Source organism: Podarcis liolepis (genome assembly GCF_965112155.1).
Source record: "Podarcis liolepis genome assembly, chromosome: 15".
Lineage (NCBI taxonomy): Eukaryota > Metazoa > Chordata > Lepidosauria > Squamata > Lacertidae > Podarcis > Podarcis liolepis.
Genome location: NC_139566.1, coordinates 46382518 through 46405234, shown reverse-complemented (window position 1 = coordinate 46405234; position 22717 = coordinate 46382518). Strand labels below are relative to the sequence as shown.

Here is a 22717-nt window from a genome sequence, read left to right as displayed (position 1 = left end):
GCAGCCCGTGCACTTTGAACACGTGATCTATGAACAATTTGGCTGTTTGTTCTGCCGTGGCCACCTTCGCACACGGTATGAAATGTGCCATCTTGGTGAACAAGTCCACCACCACTAGTACAGCTGTCTTGCCTCTCGAGCTGGGTAGATCCGTGACAAAGTCCAGGGCCACCCTCTCCCATGGTTCAAACGGCGTTTGCAGCGGTTCCAGCAGTCCCGCCGGTGGTTTGTGCACCGGCTTGGCCCTCTGGCAGGTGTCGCACCTCGCGACGTAGTCCGCGACTTCCCCCCTCAGTCTGGGCCACCAAAAGTCTCTTGCGACCAATTCCACCGTTTTTTCTGTGCCAAAGTGCCCGGCCGTGGGTGCGTCGTGCAGCTGCTGCAGTACCCGGGCGCGAAGTTCGTCTCCCGGCACGTAGACGGCCCCTTTACGTAAGAGCAAGCCGTCTCGTATCTGGAACTCGTCGCCCTTCGCCGTGCCCTTGTGCACCTCTGCCATCTTCGCCTGCGCGAATGAGTCGTCCGTCAACGCCCTTCGCACCGCATCCAGGTCTACTGTGGCTGAAGCGCACGCCCACGCTGTTGGCGCGAAGATGTGCATGGCCGCCGCTGGCGTCGCCTCTTCGAGGTATTGCAGTTTTCGGGACAGTGCATCCGCCATGATGTTGGTGTCGCCCGGGACGTACTCAATTCGGAAATTGAAGTCAGCAAAGAACTCCGCCCAACGTATCTGCCTCTGGTTCAGGAACCGAGCCGTGCGCCAGTGCTCCAGATTCTTGTGGTCCGTGCAGACCTGCACCGTGTGCTTGGCGCCGATCAGGAAGTGCCTCCACGCCTTGAAAGCTGCATGAATGGCAAGCAGCTCCCTATCCCAGATGGTGTAGTTCTGCTCCGACTTGCTGAGCTTTCTGGAGTAGAACGCCCCCGGCCTCCAGACCCCCTGCGGGTCCTTCTGCAGCAGTACCGCTCCCACTGCTCTATCGGACGCGTCTGTCTCCACCCTCAGCGGTCTGCTGGGGTCGATATGCAGCAGTTGCTCTTCCGACGCGAAGAGACGCTTGAGTGTCTGAAAGGACCGCTCCGCCTGCTCCGTCCAGATGAATTTCTTTTTCTCGGAGCTTAGCGTGTCCGTAATAGCTGCCGTCTGCATCGCGAACCCCTTGATGAACTTGCGATAGAAATTGGCGAATCCGACAAACCTCTGGACCTCTTTCCGGTTGCGCGGGCTCTTCCAATCCAACACCGCACGAACCTTGGCGCTGTCCATGGCTAGCCCCTTGTCCGACAGCTTGTAACCCAAGAAATCCACCTCCGTCGTGTCGAACTGGCACTTCTCCAGTTTGGCGTACAGTCTATGCTGCTGCAGCCTCTTCAGCACCTCCCGAACGTCCTGGTCGTGTGCTTGCTGCGAGTCAGAGAATATCAGGATGTCATCCAGAAAGCAGACGCACTTCTTGTAAAGGAGTCCCGCCAACACGTGATGCATAAAAGCTTGAAAAACGTGGGAGCCATTTTGCAATCCAAAAGGCATAACTCTATATTCGTAGGTGCCCAGAGGCGTGAACATGGCTGTCTTCCACTCATCGCCCTCCCTCATACGGATGAGATTGTACGCTCCTCGCAGGTCCAACTTGGTGAACACGCGTCCCTTGCGCACCGTCGCCAGCAGGTCGTCAATCCTGGGCATAGGGAAATCGGAGGGCTTGGTCATTCTGTTTAAGAGGCGGTAATCCACGACCAATCTTTTTTGGGGCGTGTCCTTTTTCTTCACGAAGAAAACAGGACTGCCCCCTACTGCGCTGGACTCCCGGATGAAACCGCGCTGCAAATTGTGATCGATGAACTGTTTGAGTTCCTGTAGTTCGTCCTCAGACATGGAATATAGCTTCCCCTTCGGCAGCGTCGCCCCTGGCAGGAGGTCAATCTTGCAGTCATATTGCCTGTGCGGTGGTAGCTTGTCTGCCTCTTTCTCGCAGAAGACCTCCAGAAAGTCCGCGTATTTGTGGGGAACTGCTTGCAACGTTCCCAACTGCAGTTGTGAGTCCTCCTCCTCCCCCTCCTGCCTGGGCAGGATGCAGTGTTCTGCGCAGTAAGAGGAGCCGAAGATCAGCTGTCTCTGGTACCAAGCCAGCGTTGGACTGTGCCTGTCCAGCCAACTCATGCCCAACACAATGGGCGTGTCCGACAGTCGGGTGACATTAAAACTGATGACTTCCCTGTGGTTACCAAGTTGCATCACCATTGGTGGCGTCTGCTTCACCACCTGCCCCCCTAGCAACTCTCTGCCATCCACTGTGACGACTTGCAGGGGCAGAGTGGCAGGCAGCAGCTTTATAGCGTGCTGCTCCACAAAATCCTGTGCTATAAAGTCTGCGTTGCTTCCAGAATCCACAGAAAGCGGCACTTCGATGGTGACTCCATTGGGTAGCTGGAGAGACGCTGTGAGTTGCACTACTGGTTTGGGTGGGAGGGGGTCCGTGGGTTGCAATATCGCTGGGGACTGCTTCACTGATGCGTCTGGCTGGGCCCCAGTGCCTCTGTCTCCAGCCAGACATCGTCGTTTCCCTGCTGGGCTTCGCTGCATTGTGTGGCCACTTTCACCGTTGCGGAGGCTGCAGTGTGCTTGGAGCTCCTCTGGGGACACTCTTTCGCCAAGTGTTGAGGGCTCTCGCATATGTAACACTTCCTGGTCCCTCTAGGAGGTTTAGTCTTGACTGCTGTCGGTGCAGAGGCTCTGCTAGCTGACTGAGCCCTGGCGCCTCCCACTTCCATAGGTTCCACTCCTCCTCCTGGCGGAGGTGTGGATTGCGCACGCGCTGCTTCCCTTGGAACGAAAGAGAAACTTCTCGCTGCTTCGCGCCCTCCACGTCCTTCATCTCTGCACCATGGACGTTCTTCCAGCCTCACCCCCACAGTCAGCGCCCTTTGGACCACCTCCTGCGTGCTTCGGGGCCTCTCCCCCCTCGCAATTTCATCCTTCACAGCAGAGCTGAGACCCTCCCAGAACAGGTCCCTGACTGGGGGCGAGTCCCGGTCCCATTCCAATGCACTGACCAGCGCAAAAAAGCGGGCGTGGTACTGTCGGACGCTCGCCCTCCCTTGTTTCAGTCCATGAATCTCCCGTCGGGCAAGATCCACATCAATGGTAGACAAAAAACATGCATCCATCGCTTTGATAAAGGCATCTGCACTCTGAAGCGCCGGATCTTTATCCCTCCACAAATTGCGCAGCCACGCCTTCGCATCCCCATGCAAATGGGACAGAATAAACCCCACTTTCTCTTGCTCATCTCTAAAGTCTTTTGCCAGCAGTTGCAGTGCGCACATCACATCTGCTCGAAAGTTGGGGTACTGTTGTAAATTCCCATCGAAGTGAGCCACCAGCCCTCCTGCTCTCCGTGCCAACCCAACCCCCTCCGGTCTGGGTCCTGGCTGCCCATGCTTAACCCATGCTTCAAACCTGGCGTGGAGATCTCGGTAGGCGGCTGCCACATCCTCCTCCCTTTTCTTGGATGCCAGTACCTCCGCATTCAATTGGGTAACTGCCTGTTGCAGCGCTGAAACTTTCTCTGCTTCCGTCATCTTTGCCAACCGTCGTGAGCTTGCTCCCACACACCGATCCCCTCCTCCAGCTGCTTCTGTCTCCGCTGCGAGGTATCAGGTGTCAGAAGCTTGTGAGACGGGTCTTACTGTCAGGGCTGCTGCCCAGTCCCAGCTCACATAGGACCAAGTCAGCCAGCGTTCAGTTTCAAAGAGTCTTTATTGGATTACAGGTTCCATTTCCAAACTGCAACGTGCAGCCCTACTTCTTCTAGGTCAGAACGACGAAGACCCGTCTGAGTCTCCGCCTCTAGCGCACCAGCTTAATACCCTAGCCTTGCTCCACCTCCTGCGCCTTTCCTTCCGTCTCTGGGTCCTCCTGCCCCCCTGGGTCTCTCCTTTCCTACTCTCTTCTGACGCGGACCCCCCTGACCCTTCCGCCTCCTTGCGGCGGGCTTTGGGACTCGGTTCACTCTCTGGGCTGCTGGCTGCGCCAGCTTCCGTTACATTTGAACTTGGCGCGCGCGCCCAACTCTCCACTTTCCTCTTGATCGTTTCCTCGCTCCCCGAGGTGGGCGTGACTACTCCTGACTCATGCCCTCCCTCCTTCTGAAAGTCTCCGGAGCCCGATATCTGGTCCCCTTTCTCCCCGCTGCTCCCGGCTGGGAACGTGGGTCCCGATCTCCAACTGCTGCTTTCTGATCCCTCTCTGGACCCTTCTTCCTGGGGTGTCCCCCTGCTCTCCCCCCTTGCTCTGGCTGCTGGCGCTCCCTTCTGGGAATCCTCGGACTCGCTAGACAGGCTCGGTGATCTCGGGTCGTCATCCCCACTCATCCTTCCTTCGTATTCCTCCCCCTCGCTCTCTGTCTCCTCCCTTCTCTGCGTCTCTGCTCCTGAACCCCTGACAACAGCTTTCGCCACTCTTTTGTTGACTATGAGGGCCACTCCATTTCTCTTACGGGTTTCTTGCCCACAGTAGTAGATATGATAGTCATCCGAACTGAATTCGCCCATTCCCGTCCATTTTAGCTCACTGATGCCCAGGATGTCAATATTTATTCTTGCCATCTCATTTTTGACCACATCCAACTTACCCAGGTTCATGGTTCTTACATTCCAGGTTCCTATGCAATATTTTTCTTTACAGCATTGGACTTTCCTTTCGCTTCCATGCATATCCACAACTGAGCGTCCTTTCGGCTTTGGCCCAGCTGCTTCATCAGCTCTGGATCTACTTGTACTTGTCCTCCGCTCTTCCCCAGTAGCATGTTGGACACCTTCCGACCTGAGGGGCTCATCTTCCAGCGTCATAACTTTTATAGGCCTGTTGTCTTTGTCCATGGAGTTTTCTTGGCAGGGATACTGGAGTGGCTCCTACTCCAGGTGGATCACGTTTGGTCAAAACTCTCCACTATGACCTGTTCATCTTGGGTGCCCTGCTCGGCGTAGTTCATAGCTTCTCTGAGTTCTTCAAGCCCCTTCGCCACGGCAAGGCAGTGATCCAAGAAGGGGATTTGTACTTAGTTCTTTATAACATTTCTGCTAAAACCATGAAACTTCATTCCAGCATCCTTCTAACATTTGTTAATTTTACAATATTTCTGTAAATATGCTTTAAATTGTTTCCAATCTTCTTCGACCAACTCTTCTCCCTGGTCTCGGATTCTGCCAGTCATTTCTGCCAATTCCATGTAGTCCATCAGCTTCATCTGCCATTCTTCCCGGGTGGGTAAATCTTGTGTCTTCCAGTGCTTTGCGATGAGTATTCTTGCTGCTGTTGTAGCGTACATAAAAAAAGTTCTATCCTTCTTTGGCACCAATTGGCCAACCATGCCCAGGAGAAAGGCCTCTGGTTTCTTCAGGAAGGTATATTTAAATACCTTTTTCATTTCATTATAAATCATCTCCCAGAAGTTCTTAATCCTTGGGCATGTCCACCAAAGGTGAAAGAATGTACCTTCAGTTTCATTACATTTCCAACATTTATTATCGGGCAAATGGTAAATTTTTGCAAGCTTGACTGGTGTCATGTACCACCTATAAATCATTTTCATTAAATTCTCTCTTAAGGCATTACATGCCGTAAACATCATACCTGTGGTCCATAACTGTTCCCAGTCAGCCATCATAATATTATGTCCAACATCTTGTGCCCATTTGATCATAGCAGATTTCACCGTTTCATCCTGAGTATTCCATTTCAACAGCAAGTTATACATTCTTGACAAATTCCTAACTTTGGGGTCTAACAATTCTGTTTCCAATTTTGATTTTTCCACCTGGAAGCCTAATTTTTTGTCCAAATTATATGCCTCCATTATTTGATAATAATGGAGCCAGTCTCACACTCTGTTTTTTAATTTTTCAAAGCTCTGCAGTTTTAATCTATCTCCCTCTTGCTCCAGAATTTCCCAATACTTCGGCCATTTGGCCTCCATATTGAGTTTTTTTCTGAGCCTTTGCTTCCATTGGTGACAACCATCTCGGGGTTTTATTTTCTAACAGGTGTTTGTATCTTACCCAAACATTAAACAGTGCTTTCCTGACAATATGATTTTTAAATGCTCTATGTGCTTTAACCTTGTTGTAATGAATATAGGGATTGCTCGTGCGTAAGTTGCCGCCACTCCTGGCTATGTTGCCTTGTTAAACCTTTTCTGTCTGGCCAGCCCTTCACTTCGTGGCTGCCTCAGTCGCTAGCAGAATCCGCCAGTGGGCATTTCTTAAACCTTTTCCAGCATAAAAGCTGTTTCACCCCAAGTCTCCTCCTACTCTCTCTGCGCGGAAGTCTTCTGCGCAGGGAGGGTGTGGGTAGTGAAGGACCCGTGCTCTCCCCGCTGGTCTCCGGTGAGGAGTCTTGGAGCCCCCTCGCCGATTCCCCCATCTGCCCCCCTTTATCCCTGGTGTTACGCTGATTTCCTTCCCCAGCTGATAAGCTGCCTCTCTACCTGCTGGGCCCTGTATTCTGCTCTGGTCAGACCACACCTGGAGTACTGTGTCCAGTTCTGGGCACCACAATTCAAGAAGGACACTGACAAACTGGAACGTGTCCAGAGGAGGGCAACCAAAATGGTCAAAGGCCTGGAAACAATGCCTTATGAGGAACGGCTAAGGGAGCTGGGCATGTTTAGCCTGGAGAAGAGTAGGTTAAGGGGTGATATGATAGCCATGTTCAAATATATAAAAGGATGTCACATAGAGGAGGGAGAAAGGTTGTTTTCTGCTGCTCCAGAGAAGCGGACACGGAGCAATGGATCCAAACTACAAGAAAGAAGATTCCACCTAAACATTAGGAAGAACTTCCTGACAGTAAGAGCTGTTTGACAGTGGAATTTGCTGCCAAGGAGTGTGGTGGAGTCTCCTCCTTTGGAGGTCTTTAAGCAGAGGCTTGACAACCATATGTCAGGAGTGCTCTGATGGTGTTTCCTGCTTGGCAGGGGGTTGGACTCAATGGCCCTTGTGGTCTCTTCCAACTCTATGATTCTATGATTCTATGATTCTATGATTCTATGATTCTATGATTCTATGATTCTATGATTCTATGATTCTATGATTCTCCAGCATCGCTTGAGAGCCTTGCCTCCGCCTCTGGCTCCGATGTCAGTTCCCTGACACTTGTCATACCACAGATATGCATGCCAACGAAATACATTGTTAAAACCTTCCAAATCCAAAACGTCAGTATTTTCAAGAAGCATCCATTCTCTCAGCCAACAAAAAGTGGCTGATTCATAATAAAGTTTAAGGTCTGGCAGGGCAAATCCACCTCTTTCTTTAGCATCAGTTAATATCTTAAATTTTTTACGAGGCTTCTTGCCCTGCCAGACAAATGTAGAGATATCTCTCTGCCACTTCTTGAAACAATCCATTTTGTCCAAAATTTGCAATGTTTGAAACAGAAACAGCATTCTTGGCAATACATTCATTTTTATCACAGCAATTCGACCTAACAATGATAACTTCAAATTTGACCATATTTCTAAGTCTTTTTTCACTTCAGTCCAACATTTTTCATAATTATCCTTAAATAAATTCACATTCTTAGCGGTCATATTAACCCCTAAATATTTCACTTTCTTAACCAGTGTTAATCCTGTCTCCTTCTGAAACTTATCTCTCTCAATCTCTGTTAGAGTTTTCTCTAAAACCTTAGTTTTCGTCTTGTTCAACTTAAAACCTGCTACCTGACCAAATTCTTGAATCAGATCCAGAACTCATTTAGATGCTTTCAGTTTGTACTGTTTGGCTCCCACTTGTATACATTTTACCAGTTGGTCCTTTCTAATCATATTTAGCAAAACCTCCAGGACCGATATAAAAAGCAATGGAGAAATTGGGCAACCTTGTCGTGTTCCTTTCTCAATCTTAAATTCTTCCGTCACTACGTTATTCACAATTAATTTAGCCTTCTGTTCTGAGTAAATTGCACCTATACCATTTCCAAACCCTTGACCAACCCCCATCCCCTGTAAATTCTTCTTCATAAAACTCCAAGAAAGTCAAAGGCTTTCTCGGCGTCCACAAATATCAAAACTGCTTTGGTATTGATTTTCACTTGTAGTTTTTCTAAGATATTAATTATATTCCTCGTATTGACAGACAAGTGTCTACCCGGGAGAAAACCCGCTTGATCTTTATGAATTTCTTCTCTTAACACCTTTTTTAATCTTCTAGCCAAAAAAACTGCAATAATTTTGTAATCCACATTAAGCAGTGATATGGGGCGGTAGTTCTTAAGCTGTGTCTTTTCAATCTCTGTTTTCGGTATAAGTGTAATATATGCTTCTTTCCACGACTCTGGTGCCTTTTTCCCTTCCAATATTTCATTACAGACTTCTTTTAGGGGTTGTATTAACCATTCTTTTAATGATCTGTAGTATCTTGAAGTCAATCCATCCGGTCCTGGGGATTTACCCAGTTTCATGTTCTGGATGGCCCAATCTACTTCCTGTTCTCTTATTTTATGATTCAGCATTAACTTATTTTCCTGGGAATTTTTTGTAGTCCATTAATTTTCAAAAATTTATCAATGTCCATTTCTTTCTGTGTCTCCTGTGTATATAGTTTTTTAAAATACCTCTGGAAACACTTTCTAATTTCCACCGGATTCTGTACATTCTTTCCTTCCACTTCTAAATTCATAATAGTGTTAAGTTTTTGTCTTTTTTTCATTTGCAAGCCAACAATTTTCCGCACTTGTTTGCCTATTCAAATGTCTTTTGTCTCATCTGTTTAATCTTCCATTCTATTTCCTGATTCATCATTTTCATATATTGTACTTGATATAACTTTATCTCTTTTAAAATCTCCTGCGACTTTGGTTTCACCCTCAGTTTCATAGAATCATAGAATAGAATCATAGAATCATAAAGTTGGAAGAGACCACAAGGGCCATCGAGTCCAACCTCCTGCCAAGCAGGAAACACCATCAGAGCACTCCTGACATATGGTTGTCAAGCCTCTTCTTAAAGACCTCCAAAGGAGGAGACTCCACCACACTCCTTGGCAGCAAATTCCACTGTCAAACAGCTCTTACTGTCAGGAAGTTCTTCCTAATGTTTAGGTGGAATCTTCTTTCTTGTAGTTTGGATCCATTGCTCCGTGTCCACTTCTCTGGAGCAGCAGAAAACAACCTTTCTCCCTCCTCTATGTGACATCCTTTTATATATTTGAACATGGCTATCATATCACCCCTTAACCTCCTCTTCTCCAGGCTAAACATGCCCAGGTCCCTTAGCCGTTCCTCATAAGGCATTGTTTCCAGGCCTTTGACCATTTTGGTTGCCCTCATGGGGCACCTTGTCAAATGCCTTGCTGAAATCAAGGTAGGCTATATCCACTGCGTTCCCTTCATCTACCAGGCTTGTAATTCTGTCAAAAAACGAGATCAGGTTAGTCTGACATGACTTATTTTTCAGAAATCCATGCTGACTATTGGTGATCACAGCATTCCTTTCTAGGTGCTCACAGACTGTTTGCTTAATGATCTGCTCCAGAATCTTCCCTGGTATTGATGTCAGACTGACTGGGCGGTAATTATTTGGGTCCTCTCTTTTCCCTTTTTTGAAAATAGGGACAACAAGAATTTTTCTCCTTGTGTTTGAATTTCAATTGCAACGAATCTTCCTTGATCATCTTTAAATATAAATTTTGGTGATAGGCTCTCCTTTGCGTAGATGACCACTCCTCTTTTTTTGACTTTATCCGATGAAATAAATTCTTGGCCTAATCTTTTATTATTCAATAACTTCCTGTGTAGCCTTGTCACATGTGTTTCTTGTAAACAAATCAAGCCCAAATGCTCTTTTTTCAATAAATGAAATACTCTCTGCCTCTTTTCGGGGGAGTTCAGTCCATTCACATTCCAACTCAAGACCTGCAGCACCATCATGTGGTTACTTTGGTACCCCCCCAACTGCCCCCAAAGCTTGTTCCTCTTCTGTTGGTTGTGGTGGTAGCACATTCACAGGGGGGTCCAATCCAAAGGATAATGTCGATATGTCCAACGTTCCCCTGTTTGGTGATCTTCTCTCCAATGCTCTTTGCTCTGATCCTCTATCTGGTGGACAGGGACTCTCCATTGAGCTATCCCCCCCCCCCCTTCCCAACAATGCAGATTTTACATCCACAAAGTGATTGGTGCAAGAACCACTTTTCTGTCCTATCTGTAAAAAGCCCTGTCTGTAAAAAGGCCCCCATAATTTGGCTTGGTTCAGACATAACATCTCCACTTTGCACTTGAAGGGAAGAGATTTCAAGCTTCACTTTCTGGTTTATAGCAAACTATACTTTGTTGTTATAGCCAGGGTGGAAGGGATGTGTCTCCAGCCCACAGCCTGCCCAAATTCATCTACAGTTACAATTAAAATTATTCCACCCCCATTGCAAATCAGGTTTATTATCAAAATTTACAGAATTTCAGCAGTTGGCAGTGAGCAAATCAAACAAAAGCAATTGAAATAGCTCAACACAACAGATGCTTCAAATGGTTTCCCCACATTCAGCTGAAAATGCAACTTTAACTGGTTTCTCCACTCTCACTATTCATCAACCCCCTGAATAGAATCCCTCACAAATACAACAGGTTTTGTCTCAGGCACACCTGATGCAACTAATCAAGGGCTTGAGACAACATAAACAATAATTGCATTACCTATCAATAATCATATATGGAAAAATCATATGAATATGTTATGATGCAAGACCACAAATGTTCAAAGCAAATGCACTTGCAAAGCACAGGAGCTGATTGTGCATAATTGTTGTGACCGTGGAAATAAATATTTGCAGTTTTCTTAAACAGCTTCTTGATTCTTAGATTCTTTCAAATTTGTTATGAACTTCCATTTGTGCCATCTCACCCTTCCTCCAGGCAATCCAGGGTGGCGTGCATGCACTGCCCCACAACCCATGGTGGCTACAACTGATGGGAGTTGTAGTCAAAAAACACCCAGAGGGCATCGGGTGGGCAAAGGCCTCTCTCCTTGCCCATTTAGCCTCACAACAACCCTTCTGTGTTCTTCTGCTTACAGCGAGAGTCAGCTGAGTCTGGGGTCAACCATGAGCTTGAACTTGGAACCTGAAGAAAGCGTCAAATCGTGGTCCAGTTTGGCATCGGCATGGTCCTCTCCATCCAGGCAAACTGTGGACAGCCGTGGTACCCAGAGCCTGAGGTGAGACTCATTCTTAAGTGTACGAAAAGGGGTGTCTTCTGAGCAATGCAACAGGTTTGTAGAAACTAGGGCTGTGCATGTCCACCTCCATTTCCTGGATCCAATTCAGATCAGCCCCAACTTGAGACAATCCAGACCTGACCTGACTCCTCCGACTGGAGCGTGATCTGGAAAATGGAGCCCATGTGAGCTTGCTGCATTTTGAGACGTTACCTTCCCTTCCCCCAAACACACTAATTAGGGAGATTCTAGCCCTGAATTGTAATCTAGATCTGTCAGTGAGCAAACCCCAGCTCCCCTCCTCCCCCTGGTGTTCACCTTATATAGTACTGTAATTAAAAGTTGCAACACTTTATGTGTGATCTTTTTAACTTGAGAGAGATTTAATTTTTTTTAGTTGCTGAAGAGTCAGTCCCCTGGTGTGCTGAGCAGGGCAACGGGGGCTGTGTAAATTCTGGCAATGCTATCCAGCCCCTCCCTCTGATACAAAGGCTGGACCTTCTCTCTGTGGGTTGGACCTGGCAACCATCCCTTCCACCCTGGCTAGCATAGAGGGGAGGGGCAGAGCCTCCAAAATCAGGGCCAATGTGCTGCTGGATCCCAGATCCTGGGAGCTGCTGTTGTGCTCTGGCCCTGCCTCTGTCTGACCCATTGTGTGAACTCAATTGTATTTCATCTGATCCATCTACTGCAGTTATTAAGTTTGCAGATGATGCTACCATAATGGGTCTAATTACAGGTGGAGATGAATCGGTGTATGGGGGGGAGGTTCAAAAAGTATCTACATGGTGCCTAAAGAATAACTTGCACCTAAATATTAGCAAAACAAAGGAGATGGTCATAGAATCATAGAATCATAGAGTTGGAAGAGACCACAAGGGCCATCGAGTCCAACCCCCTGCCAAGCAGGAAACACCATCAGAGCACTCCTGACATATGGTTGTCAAGCCTCTGCTTAAAGACCTCCAAAGTAGGAGACTCCACCACACTCCTTGGCAGCAAATTCCACTGTCGAACAGCTCTTACTGTCACGAAGTTCTTCCTAATGTTTAGGTGGAATCTTCTTTCTTGTAGTTTGGATCCATTGCTCCGTGTCCGCTTCTCTGGAGCAGCAGAAAACAACCTTTCTCCCTCTTCTATATGACATCCTTTTATATATTTGAACATGGCTATCATATCACCCCTTAACCTCCTCTTCTCCAGGCTAAACATGCCCAGCTCCCTTAGCCGTTCCTCATAAGGCATCGTTTCCAGGCCTTTGACCATTTTGGTTGCCCTCCTCTGGACACGTTCCAGTTTGTCAGTGTCCTTCTTGAACTGTGGTGCCCAGAACTGGACACAGTACTCCAGGTGAGGTCTGACCAGAGCAGAATACAGTGGCACTACCATCTCGTCCTCCGTCGTCCCCTTCTTTTTGTGCCCTCCATCTTTCCCAACATCAGGGGCTTTTCCAGGGAGTCTTCACTTCTCATGAGGTGGCCAAAGTATTGGCGCCTCAGCTTCAGGACCTGTCCTTCCAGTGAGCACTCAGGGCTGATTTCCTTCAGAATGGAGAGGTTTGATCTTCTTGCAGTCCGTGGGACTCTCAAGAGTCTCCTCCAGCACCATAACTCAAAAGCATCAATTCTTCGGCGACCAGCCTTCTTTATGGTCCAGCTCTCACTTCCATACATCACTATAGTGGTACCTCGGGTTACAGACGCTTCAGGTTACAGACACTTCAGGTTACAGACTCCGCTAACCCAGAAATAGTACCTTTGGTTAAGAACTTTGCTTTGAACTGTGGTGCCCAGAACTGGACACAGTACTCCAGGTGAGGTCTGACCAGAGCAGAATACAGTGGCACTATTACTTCCCTTGAACTAGATGCTATACTCCTATTGATGCAGCCCAGAATTGCATTGGCTTTTTTAGCTGCCGCGTCACACTGTTGGCTCATGTCAAGTTTGTGGTCAACTAAGACTCCTAGATCCTTTTCACATGTACAGCTCTCAAGCCAGGTGTCACCCATCTTGTATTTGTGCCTCTCATTTTTTTTGCCCAAGTGCAATACTTTACATTTCTCCCTGTTAAAATTCATCTTGTTTGTTTTTGCCCAGTTCTCTAATCTGTCAAGGTCGTTTTGAAGTGTGATCCTGTCCTCTGGGGTGTTAGCCACCCCTCCCAGTTTGGTGTCATCTGCAAATTTGATCAGGATGCCCTTGAGTCCATCATCCAAGTCGTTGATAAAGATGTTGAATAAGACCGGGCCCAAGACAGAACCCTGTGGCACCCCACTAGCCACTCTTCTCCAGGATGAAGAGGAACCATTGATGAGCACTCTTTGGGTTCGGTCAGTCAGCCAGTTACAAATCCACTGAGTGGTAGCATAGTCAAGACCGCATTTTACCAGTTTCTTTACAAGAATATCATGGGGCACCTTGTCAAATGCCTTGCTGAAATCAAGGTAGGCTACATCCACTGCGTTCCCTTCATCTACCAGGCTTGTAATTCTGTCAAAAAACGAGATCAGGTTAGTCTGACATGACTTATTTTTCAGAAATCCATGCTGACTATTGGTGATCACAGCATTCCTTTCTAGGTGCGCACAGACTGTTTGCTTAATGATCTGCTCCAGAATCTTCCCTGGTATTGATGTCAGACTGACTGGGCGGTAATTATTTGGGTCCTCTCTTTTCCCCTTTTTGAAAATAGGGACAACATTTGCCCTCCTCCAGTCTGCCGGGACTTCGCCTGTTCTCCAGGAATTCTCAAAGATGACTGCCAGTGGTTCTGAGATCACATCTGGTGTTGGACTTTCGGAGGAAGAGAGGGGAACTAGCCCCGTTGTATATCCGGGGGAGGGGGGTTGTGTGGAGATAGTCCATTTAAATTCCTGGGAGTTTACCTTAGTGAAGACATCACTTGGAAAAACAATATAACTCAGGTTGTTAGGAAGGCCCAACAGAGACTCCAATTCCTCAGGGTCTTGCGAAAGAACAATGTTAAATAACAACTGATGACCTCCTTCTACTGGTCCACAATAGAAAGTGTCCTCTCATATTGTATCACAGTGTGGTACGTTGGCTTGACAGCCACGGACAGAAAGTCTTTACAGAGGGTGATGAACACAGCACATGGGCTGTCCCCTGAGCCCGCTAGATGATATCGCAAGGGATAGATGCCTTAGGAGAGCAAGAAAAATTCTCAGGGATGATTCACACCCTGGCCAGCCCCTTTTTAATCTTCTACCCTCTGGCAGGATATATAGAAATATAATCAGTCGTACCAACAGGCTAAAAAACAGTTTTTATCCGTGGGCTGTTAGGCTGCTGAACGGAAAATGATATAGTGCAATTGACTTTTGGGGTTGGTGCGTTGTGCAACAAGCACACAGAGTGCAATGAGATTGAGTGTTTGCTGGGTGGCAGGTTTGGTTCATTTCATTGTACACAGGTTGTATATTGACAATAAAGGTATTATTATTATTATTATTATTATTATTATTATTATTATTATTGGCCTTTGGCCTGATCCAGCCAAGGGATCCAGCCAAGGCACATACTACCTCAGGCTGACATGGAAGGCTGCTCAGCAGCCAGTAGCTGCAGCTTTGAACGAAGTCTGTCTTGAGCTGACTTCATTTGCTTATTTTCTCCATGGATCATCTTCCTAATCCTTGCCATTCTGGAAGAGAAGCAAACCATATATAAAATCTCTCTCTCTCTCTCTCTCTCTCTCTCTCTCTCTCTCTCTCTCTCTCCTGCAAATGTCAAATATTTAGAGGTCTCTTCAACTTTAATTTTTCAAAGACCAGTTCCAAGCAATGGCATTTACTCACAACGTGGGTCGCTTGCTGATATTCAGCTCTAATAAAGGTCTGCAGGTCCTTTCAGGGAACAAACATCTTGAATCTACGCAGGCGTTTCTCCTCTGGGGATTTCTTCTCTCTGTTTCAAAGGCTCCAAAGCAGGAGAGTCACTTAGCAAGACCCCCAGTCCCCCAAAGCAGCAGCCCCTCAAATGCCATTTTTTAAACAGCACTGCTAATATGAGGTGGGGCGGAGATTGAGATTTTAACAGAGGAGTTGTTGCAGTAAGGCTGCGCTTAACCCCTGGCTGTTCTTGTGCTCCAGCTCATCCCCCTTCCAGATTATCTCTCCCTGCCCTCAGATTCCTAGGTGGGTATTTTCAGGACTAAACATGCCTTTGGAACATAAGTGGTGGCGGCGGCAGGAAATGAGCTTGAATGGAGGAAAGAGTTGCAGTTTAAAAACAATCAGCACCAGGTGAAAAGATGAATCCCACCTCTGCTCAACATTCACCTCTCTGTGAAAAACGGTCTTCATTTTTAAAGAATTGACCATTGGGAAAATATTGCCACAAAGATCTAGCCATGCATCTAAGCAGTGGTGTTGCATGAGCTTATGGTGCCCAGGGCAGGTGCATGCACTCCGGAGGGTGCGCATGCATGCGCCGGGTGTGTGTGCATGAAGGATGAAGGAGGCCACCATGGCACTCCAGCCCTCGCCACTGACATCGCTGGAACGATCCCACACAGCACTGGAGCCAAGCAGGGCCACGCTGTGCCACCTGCCTGCCTGCATAGGGGGGAGCCTAGCCAGCCAATGTGGCACTTGGCGGGCATGAACCAGCTGCCCCCACGCCAGTGCCCCCAGCACAGCCCGGCCCAATGCTCCTCTCTGTGTGCGTTAGTTTCTCTGATGCCAGGAGAGGAGCGCTAGGCTCTGCTGGGGGTGCCTGCACGGGGGGGGGGTGCTTGCTTTGTTGTTGTTTAGTCGTTTAGTTGTGTCCGACTCTTTGTGACCCCATGGACCAGAGCACGCCAGGCACTCCTGTCTTCCACTGCCTCCCACAGTTTGGTCAGACTCATGTTCGTAGCTTCAAGAACACTGTCCAGCCATCTCGTCCTCCGTCGTCCCCTTTTCCTTGTGCCCTCCATCTTTCCCAACATCAGGGTCTTTTCCAGGGAGTCTTCTCTTCTCATGAGGTGGCCAAAGTATTGGAGCCTCAGCTTCACGATCTGTCCTTCCAGTGAGTATTCAGGCCTGATTTCCTTTTTTTAAAAATAAATTTTTTATTAGAGTTTCCATAATTTTTATAACAACAAAAACAAAACAAGACAATACAATACAATAAACACAACAAACAAAAAACAGGTACAATTTCAAAATCTTATTTCCTTACAATTTACTTCCCCGACTTCCTCATAGCTCCCCTTTCTGTATTCCAATTTCTAATCAATTATTCAGCAAATCCTTCCCTTCTTTTAACTTGAATTTAATCTTACTTATTCTCCTTAGCTTATCCATTACCGCTAGTAACTGCTTATTTTCTAATCCAACATCATTTTAACACTCATTAATTTTGCAATACTTCTTTAAATAGTCCTTAAATTTTTTCCAATCTTCTTCCGCTGTTTCTCTTCCCTGGTTTCGGATTCTGCTCGTCATTTCTGCCAAACCCATGTAGTCAATCACCTTCATCTGCCATTCTTCCAAGGTGGGTAGATCTTGTGTCTTCCAGTACTTTGCGATGAGTATTCTTGCTGCTGTTGTAGCATACATAAAAAAAGTTTTATCCTTATTTAACACCCCCTGGTCGACAATACCCAAGAGAAAGGCCTCTGGTTTCTTCGGGAAGGTATATTTAAATACCTTTTTCAGTTCATTATATATCATTTCCCAGAAAGCCTTAATCTTTGGGCATGTCCACCAAAGGTGAAAAAAGGTACCTTCATTTTCTTTACATTTCCAACACTTATTGTCCGGCAAATGATAAATTTTTGCAAGCTTGACTGGGGTCATGTACCACCTGTAAATCATTTTCATAACATTTTCTCTTAAGGCATTACATGCTGTAAATTTCATCCCGGTGGTCCACAACTTTTCCCAGTCAGCAAACATGATATTATGACCAATGTCCTGAGCCCACTTAATCATTGCTGATTTAACCATTTCATCCTGTGTATTCCATTTCAGCAGCAAGTTATACATTTTTGACAAATTTTTAGTACTGGATTCTAACAACTCACTCTCCAATTTTGATTTTTCCACCTGGAAGCCAATTTTCCTGTCCATCTTAAAAAGCTCCATTATTTGATATTAGTGAAGCCAGTCTCTCACTCTCCCTTTTAATTTCTCAAAACTCTGCAATTTCAGTCTGTCCCCTTCATGTTCCAGAATTTCCCAGTATCTCGGCCATTTAGATTCCATATTAAGCTTCTTAACAGCTTTAGCTTCCATTGGCGACAACCACCTTGGAGTTTTATTTTCCAACAAATCTTTATATCTAGTCCAGACATTAAATAGTGCTTTCCTGACAATATGATTTTTAAAACCTTTATGAGCTTTAACCTTGTCATACCACAAATATGCGTGCCACCCAAAAGCGTTGTTAAAACCTCCTAAATCCAAAATGTCTGTATTCTCAAGAAGTAGCCAGTCCTTCAGCCAGCAGAATGCTGCCACTTCATAGTAAAGTTTAAAGTCTGGCAGGGCAAATCCCCCCCTTTCCTTTGCATCAGTTAAAATCTTAAATTTTATTCTGGGCTTTTTGCCCTGCCAGACAAATTTAGATATATCTTTCTGCCACTTCTTGAAACAGTCCATCTTGTCTATAATTTGCAGTGTTTGAAACAAGAACAACACTCTTGGCAATACATTCATCTTTATGACCGCAATCCGACCCAACAAGGAAAGCTTCAAATTTGACCAAGTTTCTAAATCTTTTTTCACTTCTGTCCAGATTTTCTCATAATTGTCTTTAAATAAGTTCACATTTTTAGCTGTCATGTTTATTCCCAAGTACTTCACTTTCTTGACCACAGTTAACCCTGTCTCATTCTGAAACCTTTCTTTTTCAAAAGATGTTAAATTTTTCTCCAATACCTTTGTTTTTAGTTTATTCAGTTTGAATCCTGCCACCTGATTTCCTTCAGAATGCATACGTTTGATCTTCTTGCAGTCCATGGGACTCTCAAGAGTCTCCTCCAGCACCATAATTCAAAAACATCAATTCTTCGGCGATCAGCCTTCTTTATGGTCCAGCTCTCACTTCCATACATCACTACTGGGAAAACCATGGCTTTTACAATACGGGCTTTTGTTGGCAAGGTGATGTCTCTGCTTTTTAAGATGCTGTCTAGGTTTGCCATCGCCTTTCTCCCAAGGAGCAGTCGTCTTTTAATTCCGTGACTGCTGTCACCATCTGCAGTGATCATGGAGCCCAAGAAAGTAAAATTTCTCACTGCCTCCATTTCTTCCCCTTCTATTTGCCAGGAGGTGATGGGACCAGTGGCCATGATCTTCGTTTTTTTGATGTTGAGCTTCAGACCATGTTTTGCTCTCTCCTCTTTCACCCTCATTAAAAGGCTCTTTAATTCCTCCTCACTTTCTGCCATCAAGGTTGTGTCATCTGCATATCTGAGGTTGTTGATATTTCTTCCGGCGATCTTAATTCCGGCTTGGGATTCATCCAGCCCAGCCTTTCGCATGATGAATTCTGCATATAAGTTAAATAAGCAGGGAGACAATATACAGCCTTGCCGTACTCCTTTCCCAATTTTGAACCAATCAGTTGTTCCATATCCAGTTCTAACTGTAGCTTCTTGTCCCACATAGAGATTTCTCAGGAGACAGATGAGGTGATCAGGCATTCCCATTTCTTTAAGAACTTGCCATAGTTTGCTGTGGCCTACACAGTCAAAGGCTTTTGCATAGTCAATGAAGCAGAAGTAGATGTCTTTCTGGAACTCTCTAGCTTTCTCCACAATCCAGCGCATGTTTGCAATTTGGTCTCTGGTTCCTCTGCCCCTTCGAAATCCAGCTTGCACTTCTGGGAGTTCTCGGTCCACATACTGCTTGAGCCTACCTTGTAGAATTTTAAGCATAACCTTGCTAGCGTGTGAAATGAGAGCAATTGTGCGGTAGTTGGAGCATTCTTTGGCACTGCCCTTTTTTGGGATTGGGATGTAGACTGATCTTCTCCAATCCTCTGGCCACTGCTGAGTTTTCCAAATTTGCTGGCATATTGAGTGTAGCACCTTGACAGCATCATCGTTTAAAATTTTAAATAGTTCAGACTTCCGGGGTGGCGCCACTGGCAATGGCGGACTCCCTCTGAACTGGAGGGACCAGCTCCGCATGAAACGGGTCTTTTCCACTGCGGCGTAGAGGGGACCCTTCTGGAAATCACAAGCGGATGAAGCCTGTGACCGTGGGACTCAGCGGGCACCCTTAGCGCCCCCCAACCCACAAAGGAACCCACAAACGGGCTCCAAAGTGAAGAGGGGAAAGTGGCGTGGTGCTGTGAGTTAATTGCTTTTTCTGTGGAGCGAAGCCGCATAGCCGTTGCCGGAGAGCGCTGCCTTTTTCCTGGGACAATTTGGCATCTAAAATAACCAACCGTGAGTACTGGAACATTAAATATTTGGACTTCAAATAAGAACTGGCGAAATAAAAAGGAATTTGGACTTTAAAATTAACCCTAATTTGGTACTGAAAAGGGAAGGTTTAAACAGGAAGTCACCCTTCCGTTTCCTTGTAGTCAGAACAAAGCAAAGACAACGCAAACTAGAGCCTTAAAAATCACTTTTAAAGGATCGACTTTCATCATTTAAAATCGCTGAACCCCCCTTCGGAAGCAGGAGAAGAAGGGGGACTTTTTCCTGAGCTGTTTAAACCTGCAGAAGTGAAGCTAAAACAAAGTAATTTTCCACCGTCCTGACCCTGGAGCGGGGTGTCAGAATTGATGTTTGAAGCTCATTGACCAGAAACAAATGTCTTTGACAGATAGTTAAAAGAAGAGAAACATTGTGATTTCATTGTTTCCTTTCGTCTTTTAAAAGAACAAATATGGACAAAATATCTTAAAAAAGAAACTTTGTTGCTATTGTTTTCAAGAAAAAGAACAACCAGAAGTTTTTCCCCCTAGAGGGGAACTGTGAAATTGTAACTAAATCCTGGGAACTTGCAGCTGTTACTGATTACAACTGTGGGAAAGGATTTGTGACCTTGTAGGACAATGCCTTCAGAAGCACTGTTGGGTGCTTTCTGTAAAATAAATGCCCTATTGGATCAGTTAAGTCAGAAGACGGATTTTATGACTAATGCGGCCAGAACCTTTGAACAGGTAGTGGGAAACTATATGGAGCCCACTCAGGAACCAAAACAGGAGCGTGCCATGACAGAACAACTGAAAGCAGGGGACCTTGCTGAATCTTGGGCGCCAGGGATGGAGAGACTTTTGGCCCAGCAGGAAAATGAGCCTTTGGATTTGACAAATGAACTTGGAAAAAACCAGATTTGGAAAGACAAAGTTTGGATTGATTTGGAAATGGGGGGTTGGACTGACCCCCCTATGCAGGGATGTTTGGACTTTCCGAGTCTGGCAATGGGCCGTCAGAGGTTTGGAGCTGCTGGGACTCCCAATCTTGGAGGGAATCTGAAATATGTTTTAAAATACCACATGGAGTCTAGTCTGGACTATGAGAAAGGGGCTGATTTGTTGAAATGGGTCAAAAACACTACCAAGCTGGAGTTCCCACGAGTGAAAGGAAAATATGAAGAAGAGCTGCGGAAGGGACATGGAAGAGATTTGAAGGCCTCAGATATAAGATCACCAGGTTAATGTGCCAGACTAATGGGTTAAAAAAAAAGGACTGACAATCCCGGGACCGGGAAGAGGGGACGCTGGAAGAAGATTGGATTGTTTTTATTCTTTTTTTCTTTTTATTATCAGAAATGTTTTATGAACGCTGGAAAAATGTTGAAATGAAATTACTTGGCTCTTGTAAAAATGTTTAAAGAATCAGGTAAAAAGGTTATGGTTATGAGAAGCTGGTAAAAATAAGACTTAAGTCTTAAGTTTTAAGGTTTTTTATAAGATAAGATGAAAATAGAGTAAGGTAATGTAAGGACAGAATACTATGAATTAGGGAAAGGATTTGCTGTGACAATTATTAATCAAGATACAAGAGATGGGAGGAGGAGGAGGTCATGGAAAGAAGGTAATGAAATTCGAGAATTTGAAAATGATGGTTTATTTTTTCTTTTTCTTTTTCTGTTTTTGTATTTTTTCTTTGTAACTTTGTCTTTTTATTTCTTTGTAATTTTTTAAAAAATCTTTTTTCAATAAATATCATTTTAAAAATAAAAATAAAATTTTAAATAGTTCAGCTGGAATATAATCACTTCCACTGGCCTTGTTATTAGCAGTGCTTTCTAAAGCCCATTTGACTTCACTCTCCAGGCACAAATACAAGATGGGTGACACCTGGCTTGAGAGCAGTACATGTGAAAAGGATCTAGGAGTCTTGACTGACCACAAACCTGACATGAGCCAACAGTGTGACGTGGCAGCTAAAACAGCAAATGCAATTCTGGGCTGCATCAATAGGAGTATAGCATCTAGATCAAGGGAAGTAATAGTGCCACTGTATTCTGCTCTGGTCAGACCTCACCTGGAGTACTGTGTCCAGTTCTGGGCACCACAATTCAAGAAGGACACTGACAAACTGGAACGTGTCCAGAGGAGGGCAACCAAAATGGTCAAAGGCCTGGAATCGATGCCTTATGAGGAACGGCTAAGGGAGCTGGGCATGTTTAGCCTGGAGAAGAGGAGGTTAAGGGGTGATATGGTAGCCATGTTCAAATATATAAAAGGATGTCACATAGAGGAGGGAGAAAGGTTGTTTTCTGCTGCTCCAGAGAAGCGGACACGGAGCAATGGATCCAAACTACAAGAAAGAAGATTCCACCTAAACATTAGGAAGAACTTCCTGACAGTAAGAGCTGTTTGACAGTGGAATTTGCTGCCAAGGAGTGTGGTGGAGTCTCCTCCTTTGGAGGTCTTTAAGCAGAGGCTTGACAACGATATGTCAGGAGTGCTCTGATGGTGTTTCCTGCTTGGCAGGGGGTTGGACTCGATGGCCCTTGTGGTCTCTTCCAACTCTATGATTCTATGATTCTATGTCTGGCTCAAGGTCAGCAACCACACTATCTGGGGTGTACGAGACATCCTTTTCTTTTTGGTATAGTTCCTCTGTGTATTCTTGCCACCTCTTCTTGATGTCTTCTGCTTCTGTTAGGTCCTTTCCACTTTTGTCTTTTATTATGGTAATCTTTGTACAAAATGTTCCTTTCATATCTCCTATTTTCTTGAACAGATCTCTGGTTTTTCCCATTCTGTTGTTTTCCTCTATTTCTTTACATTGCTCATTTAAGAAGGCCTTCTTGTCTCTCCTTGATATTTTTTGGAAATCTGCATTCAGTTTCCTGTATCTTTCACTATCTCCCTCGCATTTTGCTTGCCTTCTCTCCCTCGCTCTTTGTAAGGCCTTGTTGGACAGCCACTTTGCTTTCTTGCATTTCCTTTTTATTGGGATGGTTTTAGTTGCTGCTTCCTGTATAATGTTACGAGCCTCCATCCATAGTTCTTCAGGCACTCTGTCCACCAAATCTAAATCCTTAAACCTGTTCCTCACTTCCACTGAGGGATAAGGGA

The 22717-nt window shown here is 45.7% G+C and overlaps 1 protein-coding gene across 5 annotated transcripts in view; it reads left to right on the top strand.

Annotated features, from left to right (window-relative positions):
- Positions 1-22717, top strand: part of MYO18B (myosin XVIIIB) — a 349431-nt gene that overhangs the window by 304618 nt on the left and 22096 nt on the right. For all 5 annotated transcript variants that reach the window (XR_014519475.1, XR_014519476.1, XM_083476633.1 and 2 more), the window contains one exon: positions 11073-11213. Coding sequence is in view for 3 of the 5 variants with exons in the window: in XM_083476633.1 (XP_083332759.1) it covers positions 11073-11213 (141 nt within the window). In the remaining 2 variants the exon portion in view is untranslated. The remainder of the gene's footprint in view (positions 1-11072; positions 11214-22717) is intronic.